Below are 18,111 nucleotides of genomic sequence, written 5' to 3'. Positions count from 1 at the left end.
CTATGGTCCGTGCTTGTCCTGGAGCCCAAAATATTTAAATGTGGTTCAGCCAAAGAGCAGTTCTGTCCTTCCTTGGTCACCTTAGTAAAATGTCTTTTAGGAGGACATTGAACAAACACTTGGGGGGAACTTTTTAGCAGAGCGGATGAGAGAGGCAAGCTTAGCACTTTTGCTAAGGCTGATTGGTAACAAACTCTCAGTATAGGAAACAAATACAAAAATGGAGCATAGTATTGATTAACCCACAGGGATCTTATTTGAAATGGAGTATTGTCTTGTCCAGTAGGAAGGATATTAGTATGAGGCTGCTGTACTCCAGGAATTCCCCTCAGAGCTGTGGTTTGTTGAGTTGGTCAGGCCCCTCTATCATTCTGGAATAATCAGGAATATTCCCCAGGCTAAGTGAAGTACACTGGTCTCAAATTTCTTAAGTTTCAATTGGGCATTGTAACAGTCAGATATTGCCAGGATGATGCTGTGTAACAAACCACTCCAGAGCTCACTGGCTTAAAACAGTAATAATTTATTCTCTCATATTTGTAGGTTGCCTGGAGCAGCTTCTTTGAGGCAGCTGGGCCCACTCTCAGGTCTGTGGATCAGCTGATCTAGGCTAAGCTCCACTGGGGCAGCTCTGTTCCAACAGGCTAGCTGGGGCATGTGCTCTCGAAGTGGTGGCACAGATGTGAGATCAAGTTCAACCACGCCAGTGCTTTGCAAGCCCCTGCTTGTGTCACCCCCGCGAAGATTCCACTGGCCAAGCGAGTCACATGGATAAGCCCCTGGTTGGCTTATCTCCCCACCATTGTCTTAGTCTTGAATTTCTTCTCATGATTCTGCTGCTTGTCTGGTCCTTGGTGGCCCCTCATTCACTCTGCATTTCTATTCAAGCTGTGTCCTCTACCTTGAACTCTCAAACCCCGCAGATCCATATGCCTGGCTTGCAGTTAGTTCATATCTCTACTCAAAGTGGGGGGACCTACCCTGAGCACTTCTTTCAGAAACAGCCGTGCCATTGCCTCTACCTCCATGCAACACCCCTCCCACCCCCACCCCAGCCCACTTTATATTCTCATAGCATTTATCCCCTGGGACATTATGTTTTCTCCCCCTGCAGGGCAGGGGAAGCTCCATGGGGGCGGGGTCTTCATTTGTCACCAGTGATCACGAGAGTACCTGGCACATAATGGGTGCTCAGAATAGACTGAAAGCAGTAGGGTTTCTGAGTCAAAGAGGATGGACTTTTGTGTTTCAGTCTTTTGAGACGTTGTTAAGTTGTTCTCTGGAAAGGTTGTGCAGTTAAAATTCCCTTCAGCCCTGGAAGCTTTTTTTTAAAATTAATTAATTAATTAATTAATTAATGGCTATGTTGGGTCTTCGTTGCTGTGCATGGGCTTTCTCTAGTTGCGGTGAGCGGGGGCTACTCTTCGTTGTGGTGCGCGGGCTTCTCATTGCGGTGGCTTCTCTTGCTGTGGAGCACGGGCTCTAGGCACGCGGGCTTCAGTAGTTGTGGCACGTGGGCTCAGTAGTTGTGGCTCTTGGGCTCTAGAGCACAGGCTCAGCAGTTGTGGCGCACAGGCTTAGTTGCTCCGCGGCATGTGGGATCTTCCCAGACCAGGGCTCAAACCCGTGTCCCCTGCATTGGCAGGCGGATTCTTAACCACTGCGCCACCAGGGAAGTCCTGGAAACTTTTTACATACAATAAAGAGTGTTAAGCGTAGCCATTTATTTATTACTTATTTTTGTTGTTGCAAATAATTTTCTCATTCTGATGGCTTTTTGACTGTGCTTGTGAGGTCTGTTGGAAGACAGAAGCTGAAGGTTGCTATATGTTTCCATCTGTCTGTCTTTTTGTGACTTCTGGAAAGTGCTGGCAGTTCCTGAACTCCAGTGTGACTCAGGGGGCTTTCTGTGTTTGTCTCCCTTCCCTTACTGATGAAGAAAAGATCACATTATTGTGTGAATTGTCCTTTATATCACTAAACATATTTTTATGTCTGTTGCCATAACAAAACACCACAGACTGGTTGGCTTGAACAATAGACATTTATTTTCTCATATATCAGGAGGCTGGACGTCCATGATCAGGGAGTTGGCAAATTCGGTTTCTGGTGAGGCCTCCTTTCCTGACTTGCAGATGGCCACCTTCTCTGTGTCCTCCTATGGGCTTTCCTCTGTGCAAGGTTAGGGGGTTGGGGTGGGTGGTGCTCTGGTGTCTCTTCCTCTTCTTGTAAGGACATCAGTCCTGTTGGACTAGGGCCCACCCTTGTGACCTCATTGAACCTTAATTACCCCCGGAAAGGATGTGTTTCCAAATGTACTTACTTTGGAGGTTAGAGCTTCAACATATGAATCGGGGGTGGTGGGTGGGGACAGAGTTCAGTCCAGAACAGTGCGACTGAGCAGTGATTTGTAGGATACTGACCAGGAGGAATTCTCTGTCTACAACCCCCTTTCACAGGCAAGAAACCAAACCCCTCAAAGGGTCAGATCCCTTTTCCGATAGAGCATGGGCCCAAACCACCTGCTTCTGAGTCCATTCCTCTGTTCCACAGTCCCTCATCTAAGTGAATCTAGGGTATTTAGGAGCCATTAACTTAGAAAGTGCCTCCTTGAAAGTCTTCTTCAGGGGCAAGGACCCTGTTGTGTTTTTCTTGACATCCTCACGGCCTGAGACAGTTCTGAATCATGCTATGTTTGATGTAGGTTTGTTGAATTATACGGAACTCGGAACTTTACCATTAACTATAGCAGTGCCCAGGGAAACATTTTCAATGGTAAATCATTTTGAAAAATTCTCCCTTCCCCCAAATTTCACCTCCTGACAAGAGCTGCGTGAAGTGTCCCATGTACTGCACCCACGTCACACAAATGTCGAGGAATCAGCGCATCTGGACTGCGTCTGCAAGCCCAGAGCTGCTGCGTTGCATCTATCCCCACTTCAAACTAATTTCTCTCACCTCAATATAGTTTTCTTCTAAAAACTGTCTCTAAATGACTGCATTTCCCCCGAATAAGTTCTCCCCAGCGCATCCTGACGTTGGAGCATGAAAAGGAAGGTAAACGCGTGAAATCAAATGGTGATTGCTAACAATGAAATTTGGGCTCATAAAATCAAGGATATTATTCAAAACTGTGAGGTAAATTAGTCTCATTCATTCTGATGGGGCTAGACTCTATGGTTGTGTATGCCTTCTTTAATTAACATGCTGAAAAGATGTTCTGATTGGGATTATTAATGAATGCAGTGAAAATTTTTGCTGCTTGTAAGGCTTCTGCCACAGACGGTTTACAGCAACCTCCCTCCACCCCGCCCCGCCTTTTCTTTTTCCACAGATTCCTTACACGGCTTGACAGATGGAGTATTCATCTTTGAAGCTGTTTCCACAGAAGATAGCAAAACCATGCAGGGCTACGATGCTATTGTAGTGGAACAATGGACAGTTCTGGACGTAAGTGTTGGGATTGGCAGTGGTGCTTTTCTTGTTTGGACAGTGATTGTTTTACCCGCTCGCTCCTCTGAGCGTGGCTGCTGCTGGACGTCGCTTTCCTCTGAACGGCAGTTGGACCTCCATACACCCTGTGAGGACCCCTTTCGTCCTTTGGTGCCCCTCCTATGCCACCCCCAGTTGGGGGATGGGCCCCACTTTTCCCTTTCTGTAGAAAAAACACATTGTGTGTGCTGGGTAGAAAAGATTCTTCTTTCATTAATTTGAAAGCGCTAAGTGACATAAGTGAGGCAAACGCATAGTTTGTGGCCCCCATAATAATTAGAGCATCATCGTTATTGGAGCTAGACTCTATGGCCCCCTCTGACAGAGGGCCATAGAAATTTATGTGCCAGAAGAAATTTATATGCACCTGCGCTCTTAACCTTCACAATAAGTCTGAGTACTGTGATTGCTCCCATTTTACAGATGAGGAAACTGAGGCACAGGGAGGTTAGAACCCTGCCCCATTAAGTGTAGAAGGCAGTCTTTGAGAAACGTTGACCCGCAGGGCCACCAGATTGCTGTGGGCAGAGGAATTCCTCAAGCTGTGTTCCGCTGGGATTTGGGAAGGGGAGAGCTGATTCCTTTCTGAGGTTTGCTGGTGTGTATTTTAAAGGCATTTCTGCAACTGTTGAAACATGGACTTTATAGACCAGTCTCTTGTCCACCCAGCATCTGGGATATTTGAAGATAGGGGACTGATTTCTGAATGCTCTCAAGTTGGCCCTAGAAGGACACAGGGTTGGCGTCGCTCTGAGGGGCCCTGCCAGATGCGGGGGGTCTCTGTGCCAGAGGAGGACAGATGAGGAAGCACTCTTGGTGCAGAGTGTGGGGCACTGGGACCCGCCACGCCCTTGTGCCCTTTGGCACTGCAGCCTGTGGCCAGTCCCCCGCCTGGAGCTGGAGTGGAGCGCCCCACGGGCACCATTGCTTAGCCTTTGAGCCTGCAGCCGTTCCGAGGAGGCCTGATGTGGGGAGCAGGGGTGGGGGGGGCCAGCTCTGAGTAGGGATGGGAAATAGCTGCTTGCAAATGTGACAGAATAGAGTCCACAGAAAAACTGTAATAATCAGAAACAGGAATTCCAAAATCACAGCATCCAGAGCCAGTTAGGTTGGGGGCCAGGGGTCCTGCAGGCATAAGTAGTGAGGAAGGTGAGGTAGGTGATGACCTGCTTTGCCGTCAGGCTCCGCCAGTGACTCCCGCCCGCCGTTGGTCCCAGCGAGCCTCCGTGCCCCTAACTGGAAACGGGGTGCAGAGGAATTGAGGCTCTGTTGAAAATGCAGAGTCCAATGTGGGCAGGTCATGTCCCCCCTGGGGACCCTAAACTTCCACAACTGTAAGATGGGGCAGTCCGTTCACCCAGCCTGCCACGTGTGGTAGATGCAGGATCTCAAGGACCCCGTCCAGACAAGCGCATGCTGGCTGCCCTGCACCCACGAGCTGCAGCACTCGGTTTGCTCTGTGACACAGGGCTGTATCAGCAAGCGATGCGTGGCTGCACCAGAAACACGTTGCGTGATTTTGCACATGCGATCGGCCACAGGGCCATGGGGACGTGTATAAAATCCCTTGCTGTCTGCACATTAAAGTGACTGTGAAAGGCAGGCTTTGTGGTTTCCTCAATAAGGATGGTTTGATGGCAGTGATCCAAAATTGCCTAAGAAAGTGGTTCTCAAAGTGTGGTCCCAGGACCAGTATCAGCAGCACCTGGAAGTTGTTAGAGATGCAGATGCTTGGGCCCCACCCTGGACCTACTGAATGGGAAGCCCTGCGGGTGGGCCCAGCCATCTGGGTTTTAACAGGCTCTCTAGGTGGTTCTGAAGCTTCCTCAGTTTTAAGAACTAGTGTCTGAAAGAACGGTACAGATGCCACTTTGCCCAGATGTCTATGGTCGTGTGATATTTGATGAAAAGGGTGATAGGAAAAGCACCCCAATGATTCGTCTTTCTTCAGCCTTTGAAATATTGAAATTTTAACATGTGACCTTGATGCGTAACTGGAGGGAACGCCTACTATCTAAAAAGTCTGTGGGAGGGAATTCCTGGGTGGTCCAGTGGCTAAGACTCTGCACTCCCAGTGCAGGGGGCCCGGGTTCCATCCCTGGTTGGGGAACTAGATCCCACATGCATGCCGCAACTAAGAAGATCCTGCGTGCTGCAACTAAGACCCGGCACAGCCAAACAAATAAATATTTTAAAAAATAAAATGTCTGCAGGAGGGAGATAATGGTTACAAACTCAAATAAGGACACGGTTGTCATTTTTTGCCCCTGTCAATTCTTTGTTATTTTTTTTAAATTGAAGTATAGTTGATTTACAGTGTTGTGTTAGTTTCAGGTGTACATCAAAGTGATTCAGTTTTATATGTATATATAAAGTATGTAGAATATATAATGTATATATATATTCTACATACTTTATATATTCTTTTTCATATTCTTCTCCCTTATAGGCTACTACAGAATACTGCGTATAGTTCCCTGTGCTACACATAGGTCCTTGTTGGTTACTTATTTTATATATAGTAGTGTGTATATGTTAATCCCAAACGACTAATTTATCCCTCCCCACCTTTCCCCTTTGATAACCATAAATTTGTTGTCTATGTCTGTGGGTCTATTTCTGTTTTGTATTTAAAGTTAATTATATCTTTTTTTAAGATTCTACATGTAAGTGATATCATATGATATTTGTCTTTCTCTGTCCGTCTCACTTACTATGATCATCTCTCGGTCCATCCATGTTGTTGCAGATGGCATTACTTCATTCTTTTTTATGGCTGAGTAATATTCCATTGTATATATACACCATGTCTTCTTTATCCATTCATCTGTCGATGGATGTTCATCTTTGTTTCCCAAGGCATCCAGTAAATGCTTCCTGAATCGGGTTGAAAACCTTTTGGTTCAGCCCAAGGGTGGACCAGTGTTTCTCAAAATTGAGCTTGTGTCTATCTGGAAAGCTTTTTAAAAGACACACGTCCAGGCTCTCCCCCCGAGTTTCCTATTCAGCCCACTGTGAGAATCAATCCCTGCCTTAGAGGAGCCACGTGTATGCAGCTTTACCAGCACAGCCCAGCAGGGTCCAGTCTGGGGTGGGCTTGGCCTGGCCCAGCAATTGGAAGAGCTCTGTCCGACCCCTGCTCCGACCCACAGACAGCTGCTCCTCTGCACGTGCCTCTGGCTGTGCGGGGGGGAGTCCAGCTCCCTCACCTCTATCCTCGAGACCATCCCCTTCCTCTCCTCCCCACCCTTATGGCCTCTGGGGAAGGCCTTTCCTGTTCAAGCCCTGGGCAGGTCCCTCTTGGCTTGTGGTTGATCCTGCTTTTCTGGCAGCCACTCTCCTCCCAGAGCCTCCCAGGGCTCTGACCACAAAGTATCTCTAACCAGCTTTTTCTCTTTTCTCACAGTTGGGACTGACTTGTCCCTTTCCTGCCCCTTTACTCCTCTGCCCGTTAATATCCTCAAGCTCCGTGTGCAGATGTGCCAGTCTAATTCAGCCACATCTTCCTGGCTTTCCTCTCCCCCGCACCCCAGACCACACACACACACAGACACACACTCTTCCACAAGACAACCTACCTGGCTCTTTGCAGCTCTGCAGACAGTGCGGTATGTTGGAAAGAGAATGTGGATTCTCGAGTCTGGCCTGGCTAGGCATCCTGCTCTCTTATTTCTTGCTGAGTGTATGAAAAGGAAACCACCCCCTCTTTGCTTTTCCATTTTTCAATTGTATAAATGGAGACACGGGTAACAACCTCTCGAAGTCGATGAGAATGAAAAGAGATAACGTATTTAAAAGTTGTGAATGTCGTACTTGGCATAGAGTAAGTAAATACTGTTTTCTTGTATCGGTCACCCGGGATCATCAATTAGAAAGATCCTCTGCCTATTGCGTTGATCTTGTTCTAAAAGCACAGAGGAGGCTGGGCTAGGGAACATGTGGAGTCAAATGCAAATAATTGCATTTTTCTCAGTTGGAAACCTATGGCCTAAAATTAAAGGCAGTTGTGAATGGGATGAAAGTCCATCCATAGGGCATTTATAACATGTATTTGGCTTATGCTCTATGAGTTTACAGTCTAGAGTGTGAGCAGAAAGGGTGATTCTTTGAAAGGAAAGGGGGAAGCTACATAGACGAATAGGTGAAGAGGAAGAGAGAGGCAGAGAAAGGGACCGTCGTCTTCTCTCTGTCTGCACATCCTTCAGCCTGACCGCCCAATGGACGTGGAGGATACCACCAGGAGCTTGTGAGCCATAGAGCCTCTCCGTCCTCATCCCGCTCCCTGGAGTGTCTTCTAGCTCACAAGTGCTTCTTGTGAAATTTGCCACCAGAACTGAACATAAGACAGTAGGGAAAGTGCTTTGAGTTGATGCGGTTGTCTTGGGAGCTGGTGGGTTAACTGAAAAAGTCAATGAAAAAGAACCAAAGAAAATCATATTCAGAGGGAAGGATTGGGAGTTTGGGATTAGCAGATTCAAACTATTTTTTTTTTTAATTTCAAATACATATATCATTTTTCCAAGTCTCCACAGATTTTTTTTTTGTTGGTTTCTGCTCTATAACAAAGTGAATCAGCTATACATATACATATATCCCCATATCTCCTTCCTCTTGCGTCTCCCTCCCACCCTCCCTATCTCACCCCTCTAGGTGGTCACAAAGCACTGAGCTGATCTCCCTGTGCTATGTGGCTACTTCCCACTAGCTATCTATTTTACATTTGGTAGTGTATGTATGTCCATGCCACTCTCCCACTTCATCCCAGCTTACCCTTCCCCCTCCCCATGTCCTCAAGTCCATTCTGTACGTCTGTGTCTTTATTCCTGTCTTGCCCCTAGGATCTTCAGAACCTTTTTTTTTTTTTTTTTTTTTTTTTAGATTCCATACATACATGTTAGCATACGGTATTTGTTTTTCTCTTTCTGACTGACTTCACTCTGTATGACAGACTCTAGGTCCATCCACCTCACTACAAATAACTCAATTTCATTTCTTTTTATGGCTGTGTAATATTCCATTGTATATATGTGCCACATCTTCTTTATCCATTCATCTGTCAATGGACACTTAGGTTGCTTCCATGTCCTGGCTATTGTAAATAGAGCTGCAATGAACATTGTGGTACATGACACTTTTTGAATTATGGTTTTCTCAGGGTAGGGTATATGCCCAGTAGTGGGATTGCTGGGTCATATGGTAGTTCTATTTTTAGTTTTTTGAGGAACCTCCATACTGTTCTCCATAGTGGCTGTATCAGTTTACCTTCCCACCAACAGTGCAAGAGGGTTCCCTTTTCTCCACACCCTCTCCAGCATTTATTGTTTGTAGATTTTTTGATGATGGCCATTCTGACTGGTGTGAGGTGACACCTCATTGTAGTTTTCATTTTCATTTCCCTAATGATTAATGATGTTGAGCATCCTTTCATGTGTTTGTTGGCAATCTGTATATCTTCTTTGGAGAAATGTCTATTTAGGTCTTCTGCCCATTTTTGGATTGGGTTGTTTGTTTTTTTGATATTGAACTGCATGAGCTGCTTGTAAATTTTGGAGATTAATCCTCTGTCAGTTGCTTCATTTGCAAATATTTTCTCCCATTTCAAGGGCTGTCTTTTCGTCTTGTTTCTGCTTTCCTTTGCTGTGCAAAAGCTTTTAAGTTTCATTTCCCATTTGTTTATTTTTGTTTTTATTTTCATTTCTCTAGGAGGTGGGTCAAAAAGGATCTTGCTGTGATTTATGTCATAGAGTGTTCTGCCTATGTTTTCCTCTAAGAGTTTGATAGTTTCTGGCCTTACATTTAGGTCTTTAATCCATTTTGAATTTATTTTTGTGTATGGTGTTAGGGAATGTTCTAATTTCATTCTTTTACATGTAGCTGTCCAGTTTTCCCAGCACCACTTATTGAAGAGACTGTCTTTTCTCCACTGTGTATTCTTGCCTCCTTTATCAAAAATAAGGTGACCATATGTGCATGGGTTTATCTCTGGGCTTTCTATCCTGTTCCATTGATCTATACTTCTGTTTTTGTGCCAGTACCATACTGTCTTGATTACTGTAGCTTTGTAGTATAGTCTGAAGTCCAGGAGCCTGATTCCTCCAGCTCCATTTTTCTTTCTCAAGATTGCTTTGGCTATTCGGGGTCTTTTGTGTTTCCATACAAATTGTGAAATTTTTTTGGGTATATGCCCAGTAGTGGGATTGCTGGGTCATATGTTTTTTTTTTTTTCTAGTTCTGTGAAAAATGCCATTGGTAGTTTGATAGGGATTGCATTGAATCTGTAGATTGCTTTGGGTAGTATAGTCATTTTCACGATGTTGATTCTTCCAATCCAAGAACATGGTACATCTCTCCATCTGTTTGTGTCATCTTTAATTTCTTTCATCAGTGTCTTACAGTTTTCTGCATACAGGTCTTTTGTCTCCTTCGGTAGCTTTATTCCTAGGTATCTTATTCTTTTTGTTTCAGTGGTAAATGGGAGTGTTTCCTTAATTTCTCTTTCAGATTTTTCATCATTAATGTATAGGAATGCAAGAGATTTCTGTGCATTCATTTTGTATCCTGCTACTTTAACAAATTCATTGATTAGCTCTAGTAGTTTTCTGGTAGCATCTTTAGGATTCTCTATGTATAATATCATGTCATCTGCAAACAGTGACAGTTTTACTTCTTCTTTCCTCATTTGGATTCCTTTTATTTCTTTTTCTTCTCTGATTGCTGTGGCTAACACTTCCAAAACTATGTTGAATAATAGTGGTGAGAGTGCACAACCTTGTCTTGTTCCTGATCTTAGAGGAAATGGTTTCAGTTTTTCACCATTGAGAACGATGTTGGCTGTGGGTTTGTCATATATGGCCTTTATTATGTTGAGCTAAGTTCCCTCTATGCCTCCTTTCTGCAGAGTTTTTATCATAAATGGGTGTTGAATTTTGTCAAAAGCTTTTTCTGCATCTATTGAGATGATCATATGGTTTTTCTCCTTCAGTTTGTTAATATGGTGTATCACATTGATTCATTTGCATAAATTGAAGAATCCTTGCATTCCTGGGATAAACCCCACTTGATCATGGTGTATGATCCTTTTAATGTGCTGTTGGATTCTGTTTGCTAGTATTTTTGCATCTATGTTCATCAGTGATATTGGCCTGTAGTTTTCTTTTTTTGTGACATCTTTGTCTGGTTTTGGTGGCCTCCTAGAATGATTTTGGGAGCGTTCCTCCCTCTGCTATATTTTGGAAGAGTTTGAGAAGGAAAGGTGTTAGCTCTTCTTTAAATGTCTTATAGAATTCACCTTTGAAGCCATCTGGTCCTGGGCTTTTGTTTGTTGGAAGATTTTTAATCACAGTTTCAATTTCAGTGCTTGTGATTGGTCTGTTTATATTTTCTGTTTCTTCAAGGTTCAGTCTTGGAAGGTTGTGCTTTTCTAAGAATTTCTCCATTTCTTCCAGGTTGTCTATTTTATTGGCATATAATTGTTTGTAGTAATCTTTCATGATACTTTGTATTTCTGCAGTGTCAGTTGTTACTTCTCCTTTTTCATTTCTAATTCTATTGATTTGAGTCTCCTCTTTCTTTTTCTTGATGTGTCTGGCTAATGGATTATCTATTTTGTTTATCTTCTCAAAGAACCAGGTTTTAGTTTTATTAATCTTGGCTTTTGTTTCCTTCATTTCTTTTTCATTGATTTCCGATCTAAACTTTATGATTTCTTTCCTTCTGCTAACTTTGGGGGTTTTTTTGTTCTCCTCTCTCTAATTGCTTTAGGTGTAAGGTTAGGTTGTTTATTTGAGGTATTTCTTGTTTCTTGAGGTAGGATTGTATTGCTATAAACTTCCCTCTTAGAACTGCTTTTGCTGCATCCCATAGGTTTTGGGTCATCATGTTTTCATTGTCATTTGTTTCTAGGCATTTTTTGATTTCTTCAGTGATCTCTTGGTTATTAAGTAGTGTATTGTTTAGCCTCCATGTTTTTGTATTTTTTACAGATTTTTTCCTGTAATTGATATCTAGTCTCATAGCGTTGTGGTCAGAAAAGATACTTGATACAATTTCAGTTTTCTTAAATTTACCACGGCTTGATTTGTGACCCAAGATATGATCTATCCTGGAGAATGTTCCATGAGCACTGGAGAAGAAAGTGTATTCTGTTGTTTTTGGATGGAATGTCCTATAAATATCAATTAAGTCCATCTTGTTTAAAGTATCATTTAAAGCTTGTGTTTCCTTATTTATTTTCATTTTGGATGATCTGTTCTTTGGTGAAAGTGGGATGTTAAAGTCCCCTACTATGATTGTGTTACTGTCGATTTCCCCTTTTATGGCTGTTAGCATTTGCCTTATGTATTGAGGTGCTCCTATGTTGCGTGCATAAATATTTACAATTGTTATATCTTCTTCTTGGATTGATCCCTTGATCATTATGTAGTGTCCTTCTTTGTCTCTTGTAATAGTATTTATTTTAAAGTCTATTTTGTCTAATATGAGAATTGCTCCTCCAGCTTTCTTTTGATTTCCATTTGCATGGAATATCTTTTTCCATCCCCTCACTTTCAGTCTGTATGTGTCCCTAGGTCTGAAGTGGGTCTCTTGTAGACAGCAAATATACGGGTCTTGTTTTTGTATCCATTCAGCCAGTCTATGTCTTTTGATTGGAGCATTTAATCCATTTACATTTAAGGTAGTTATGGATATGTATGTTCCTATTACCATTTTCTTAATTGTTTTGGGTTTGTTATTGTAGGTGTTTTCCTTCTCTTGTGTTTCCTGCCTAGAGAAGTTCCTGTAACATTTGTTGTAAAGCTGGTTTGGTGGTGCTGAATTCTCTTAACTTTTGCTTGTCTGTAAAGGTTTTAATTTGTCCGTAGAATCTGAATGAGATCTTTGCTGGGTAGAGTAATCTTGGTTGTAGGTTTTTCCCTTTCATCACTTTAAATATGTCCTGCCACTCCCTTCTGGCTTGCAGAGTTTCTGCTGAAAGATCAGCTGTTAACCTTATGGGGATTCCCTTGTATGTTATTTGTTGTTTTTCCCTTGCTGCTTTTAATATTTTTTCTTTGTATTTAATTTTTGATCGTTTGATCAATATGTGTCTTGGCGTGTTTCTCACTGGATTTATGCTGTATGGGATTCTCTGCGCTTCCTGGACTTGACTATTTCCTTTCCCATATTAGGGAAGTTTTCAACTATAATCTCTTCAAATATTTTCTCAGTCCCTTTCTTTTTCTCTTCCTCTTCTGGGACCCCTATAATTCGAATGTTGGTGCGTTTAATGTTGTCCCAGAGGTCTCTGAGACTGTCCTCAATTCTTTTCATTCTTTTTTCTTTATTCTGCTCTGTGGTAGTTATTTCCACTATTTTATCTTCCAGGTCACTTATCTGTTCTTCTGCCTCAGTTATTCTGCTATTGATTCCTTCTAGAGAATTTTTAATTTCCTTTATGGTGTTGTTCATCGTTGTTTGTTTGCTCTTTAGTTCTTCTCTGTCCTTGTTACACATTTCTTGTATTTTCTCCATTCTGTTTCCAAGATTTTGGATCATGTTTACTATCATTACTCTGAATTCTTTTTCAGGTAGACTGCCTATTTCCTCTTCATTTGTTTGGCCTGGTGGGTTTTTACCCTGTTCCTTCGTCTGCTGTGTGTTTCTCTGTCTTCTCATTTTGCTTAACTTACTGTGTTTGGCGTCTCCTTTTCGCAGGCTGCAAGTTCGTAGTTTCCGTTGTTTTTGGTGCCTGCCCAGTGGCTAAGGTTGGTTCAGTGGGTTTTGTAGGCTTCCTGGTACAGGGAACTGGTACCTGTGTTCTGGTGGATGAGGCTGGGTCTTGTCTTTCTGGTGGGAAGGACTGCATCCGGTGGTGTGTTTTGGGGTGTCTGTGACCTTATTATGATTTTAGGCAGCCTCTCTGCTAATGGGTGGGGTTGTGTTCCTGTCTTGCTAGTTGTTTGGCATAGGGTGTCCAGCACTGTAGCTTGCTGGTCATTGAGTGGAGCATTGAGATGGAGATCTCTGGGAGAGCTTTCACCGTTTGATATTACGTGGAGCTGGGAGGTCTCTGGTGGACCAATGTCCTGAACTTGGCTCTCCCACCTCAGAGGCACAGGCCTGACACCCGGCCAGAGCACCAAGACCCTGTCAGCCACATGGCCCAGAAGAAAAGGGAGAAAAAAAGAAAGAAAGAAAGAAAAAAATGAAATAAATAAAATAAAAATAAAGTTATTAAAATAAAAATAAAAAGAAATTATTAAAAATAAAAAAATTAAAAAGTAATAAAAAAAAGAAAGAAGAGAGCAACCAAACCAAAAAACAAATCCACCAATGATAACAAGCACTAAAAACTATACTAAAAAACAAAAAAAAAAAGGACAGACAGAACCCTAAGACAAATGGTAAAAGCAAAGCTATACAGACAAAATCACACAAAGAAGCATACACATACACACTCACAAAAAGAGAAAAAGGAAAAATATATATATATCTTTTGGGAAGTCTGGGGTCTTCTGCCAGCATTCAGTAGGTGTTCTGCAGGAGTTGTTCCACATGTAGATGTATTTCTGATGTATTTGTGGGGAGGAAGGTGATCTCCACGTCTCACTCCTCCACCATCTTGAAGGTCTCCCTCACCACAAGTTCAGATGCAAACTATTATATATAGGATGGATAAACAACAAGGTCCTACTGTATAGCACAGGGAACTATATTCAATATCCTGTGATAAACCATAATGGAAAACAATATACATATGTATAACTGAGTCACTTTGCTGTACAGCAGAAATTAACACAACATTGTACATCAACTATACTTCAATTAAATTTTTTAAAAAGAGAAAAAAGCATATTCACATCTTACACATTTTAATATAAAATATGTAAGTACACATCCGTGTGCCAATCTTTTTGAGTTTGGGGTCTGCTGATTAGAACCCCACTTCATTCTTCTTTTATAAACCAAAGTGTGCAGTCGCTGATGGCCAGCGTTAGTGTCTTTAAAGTGTAGCAAAGGGATTTGACTGCAGAATCCTTCTGTTTTCATGATTTTTTTTCCTGGTCTTTTCCAGCCCCCTTCGCCCCGCCAGACAGTGGCCACAGTTGTTATTTTTAAACAACTGTCCTTTGTCAGGTCTCTTCAAAGCATTCTATCTAGTTTTCCTAGAAACAACTTCTTTGCACTTCCTATCCGTTTTAAATAATTTAAATTAAGACACGTAGCTGTGATCATGGGTCTAACTGACCTGAACAGGTGTGGGAGCACGGAAGACTTACCCTGGAAGTGCTCACCTGCACAGCATCCTGGGATCCGAAGGGCATCGTGAAGAGCAGCCCACTACCTGCAAGGACCTGGTCTCGCTACAGCTGGACCTGGGCTTCTGCTAGTGCAGCTGGAGATTGAATGGACTTTGGGGGCACCTGTTACAGCCTGTGAACACCCACAGTTCTCATCCCGTGAGGCGCTGTTGTCAGGTGTTGTCTCCATCCTCCACCTGTGTGTTCAGTCTGCTGTTGAATCGCCTCCCATTGGTTTCTGCCCATTTTTCCAGCCTGCTGAGACATTTGTGATCATGACAGTATCATCTTGCGTCTGGGGGATCGTCCCAGCCCTGGCTTCTCTGAGCATTTCCTACGTAGGGTTGCTCCTGTCTGATCCAGTGTCCAACGGGTGGATGGAGGACACGGTCCTTTGGCATGCTGTGGGAATCTCTCCCCCAGGCCCTAATGTGGCCCCAGCCCCATCTGCAGAGGTTTCAGATGGCCCTGTCATTCCACCCAGCGGTCACCATCTTGTCCCTGAAGAACTCATGAGAGGCTTGGTAAGAGGCATCTCTGTAATTGGAACCCACTCTGGGGTACACTCCACCCCACCTGTTCCACAACCCTATCCAACAACTCATACATCCCCCTTTTTCTGCATGGACATCTGCAGCCTTCTGGGCATCAATCTTCTGTTTCCAAGGGCTCCCGACCATCCACGTAACGGTCCACACTGTGATTTGCCAGGGAGTAACGTCAATGTCTGCGGTGTCTAGAATTCACCACCTTCTGCTCCTACAAGGGAGTCAATATTTGTTCCTTTTAAACCATCTGGCATTTTTTTTCATTGCCACAATTTCTCCAAGATAATTATTTTTGTTCTGAGATCATAGCCTTTAGTGCCAAAGATAGCAGGTCTCTGCCTTGTTCCTGTGGTACAGAAGATTTTCCCGTGGATGATCACTGCCGTGAAAGGACCAGGCCCACCCTCCCAGGTGGTAACCCCACTCCTTCCGACCCAGAGCAAACCGCAGCTCAGATGAGTCTGCCAGTGGCTGGGACAGCAGAACGTCTATTCTCCCAGCTTTCACTTTGATCAAGTTCCTTGCATCTACCTTTGATAGTGACATGCCAGTGTGCTGAGCACCTTTTCCTTAAAATGGAATTCTTCTCAGCTTGATGAATTTTAAATTCATCATTTAAAAAATTGAGGTTTGCTTGGGAGGACAGGTTGCCAACCTCTATGAAAAATTTTCAATGCCCACCCCTACCCACCCCTACGCAAGTCCACACCTCACGTCCATCTCTTTTGGAGAAACAGAGGCATTTGTTCACAAGAATGCTGATACCAGGACATCGTTTCAGCATTATTAGTAACAGGAAAAAGGAAACAAGGTGCACGTCCATCAGTAGGGGAAGGGTTAAATAGTGGATGGTGCCTCCTTACTATACATGCAGTCATTCTGTACAGACTGACACAGAAGGAACTCCAGGAAATGTTGTCCAGTGGGGAAACAAGTTGCAGAAGAACCGTGATGGTTAATTTTATGGGACAACCTGGCCAGGCTGTGGTACCCAGTTGTTTGGTCAAACACCATTCTAGATGTTGCAGTGAAGGTGTTTTTTAGATGCGATTAACATTCAAATCAGTAGACTTTGAGCAAAGCAGATGACTAACCCTCCATAATGCGAGTGGGCCTCATCCAGTCAGCTGAGACATCAAGAGAGGGCCAGCCCTGCAGACTTTGAACTTGCCAGCCCCCCAATCGCATGAGCCAATTCCTCCAAATCAATCTATCTATCAATCTCTCTCTGTCTCTGTCTCTTTGTTGCTATCTATCTATCTGTCTAAAAGTCTGTCTCTCTGTTCTCTATCCATTCTGTTGGTTCTGCCTCTCAGGAGAACCCTGACCAGTACAGAGATACCCTCACCAGTGTGATGCCATTAATGGGGAGAAACACTTCACAGAATAATATGATGTATATTGTGTGGGAATATGTAAATGCAGAAAAAGGCCTGGAAGAGCAGCCACCAAGCTGATGATGGTGGCTACATGTGACTTGGCATGGAAGGGTGGAAGGCAACTTTGTCTGGAATATTTTCATTTTTATGTAGCGAAATATTCCTTTTACTTGGGTAAGTAAAAGTTAGTTTTTAGATGATAGCTAGTTCTGTCTCTCCATAGCCTTTCTTCTCTTAGGTTTTAGGTGTGCTTATTTTCTCCTTGTGGAAAAGAAAGTAAAATAGGAGTTGAGTAATTCCACTTTCTGTTGTCTTCCACATATTTTTTTTTCTTGTACAACTTCTTGTTTTGAACATAATTTGTTATTGAAGTATAGTTAATTTACAATGTTTCAGGTGTACAGCAAAGTGATTCAGTTATATATATTTTCTTTTTCAGAGTCTTTTCCATTATAGGTCATTACAAGATATTGAATGTAGTTCCCTGTGCTGTACAGTAGGCCCTTGATGTTTATCCATTTTATATATAGCAGTGTGTATCTGCTAATCCCAAACTCCTAATTTATCCCTTCCCCACTGTCCCTTTTGGTAACCATAAGTTTGTTTTCTACGTCTGTGGGTCTATTTCTGTTTTGTAAATAAGTTCATTTGAATCATTTTTTTAGATTCCACATATAAGTGATGTCATATGTGGTGGTCATGGGTATCAGTCAGGATGCTTTCCACTGTCAAGGCGGAGTATCCACCTGGCAGTGGCTTGAACAGTAGGGATTTGTCATCGCATCTCACCAGGCAGCAAGTCTGGAGGAAGGTGGGGGGTTGCAGCGTCATCTTTTTCAGCGGCTTGAGGACATCATCAGGGACCCGGGGACTGTCACCTTCCGCATCCCGGTCCTCAGCTTGTCTGCTAGGTCTCCCCTCAGGACCCTAATCCCAAGGTGGCTGCAGCAGTTCCCAAGCATCTCATGGGAACATGATGACAGTTGGAAAGAAGAGGGCATTTCCTGCCATGTGCCCTTTTTTATTAGCAAGTAAGACCTTTCCCAGGAACTCCCAAGCAGAGTTTCCCTTCTGTCCCATTGGCTGGGTCACAGACCCACGTCACTGTCAAGATCATGGTGAGCTGGGCTGGAGAGGGTGTCAGCCAGGAAGGCAGACCTGGGCTATTGGCCTTGGCAACCAACAGTTTGCCACTGAGTGGGACAGAAGGCAGGGATGCTCCCAGAAGTATTTTAAAGAAGACTAAACTTGGACTTGGTGACAGCTCGGAGAGTGGGATGACAAAGGAAGAATTTGACTTTTACTCTCTATCTGCACTCTTTTTCTTCCATAAACTCAATGGTCCTGTTTTCTCAGATTCCCATATTTCACTTCCTATGCAAAATTTAGTCATACAAGTAAGTTAGGCCTTTT

At 43.3% G+C, this 18,111-nt stretch overlaps 1 protein-coding gene across 2 annotated transcripts in view; it reads left to right on the top strand.

The window, feature by feature from the left end:
* Positions 1–18,111, top strand: part of RFTN1 (raftlin, lipid raft linker 1) — a 198,767-nt gene that overhangs the window by 150,820 nt on the left and 29,836 nt on the right. For both annotated transcript variants that reach the window (XM_061193694.1, XM_061193695.1), the window contains one exon: positions 3,335–3,450. In XM_061193694.1, coding sequence (XP_061049677.1) covers positions 3,335–3,450 — 116 coding nt within the window. The remainder of the gene's footprint in view (positions 1–3,334; positions 3,451–18,111) is intronic.

This window comes from Eubalaena glacialis, chromosome 6 (assembly GCF_028564815.1).
Source record: "Eubalaena glacialis isolate mEubGla1 chromosome 6, mEubGla1.1.hap2.+ XY, whole genome shotgun sequence".
Lineage (NCBI taxonomy): Eukaryota > Metazoa > Chordata > Mammalia > Artiodactyla > Balaenidae > Eubalaena > Eubalaena glacialis.
This window is presented reverse-complemented; position numbering and strand designations above follow the sequence as displayed.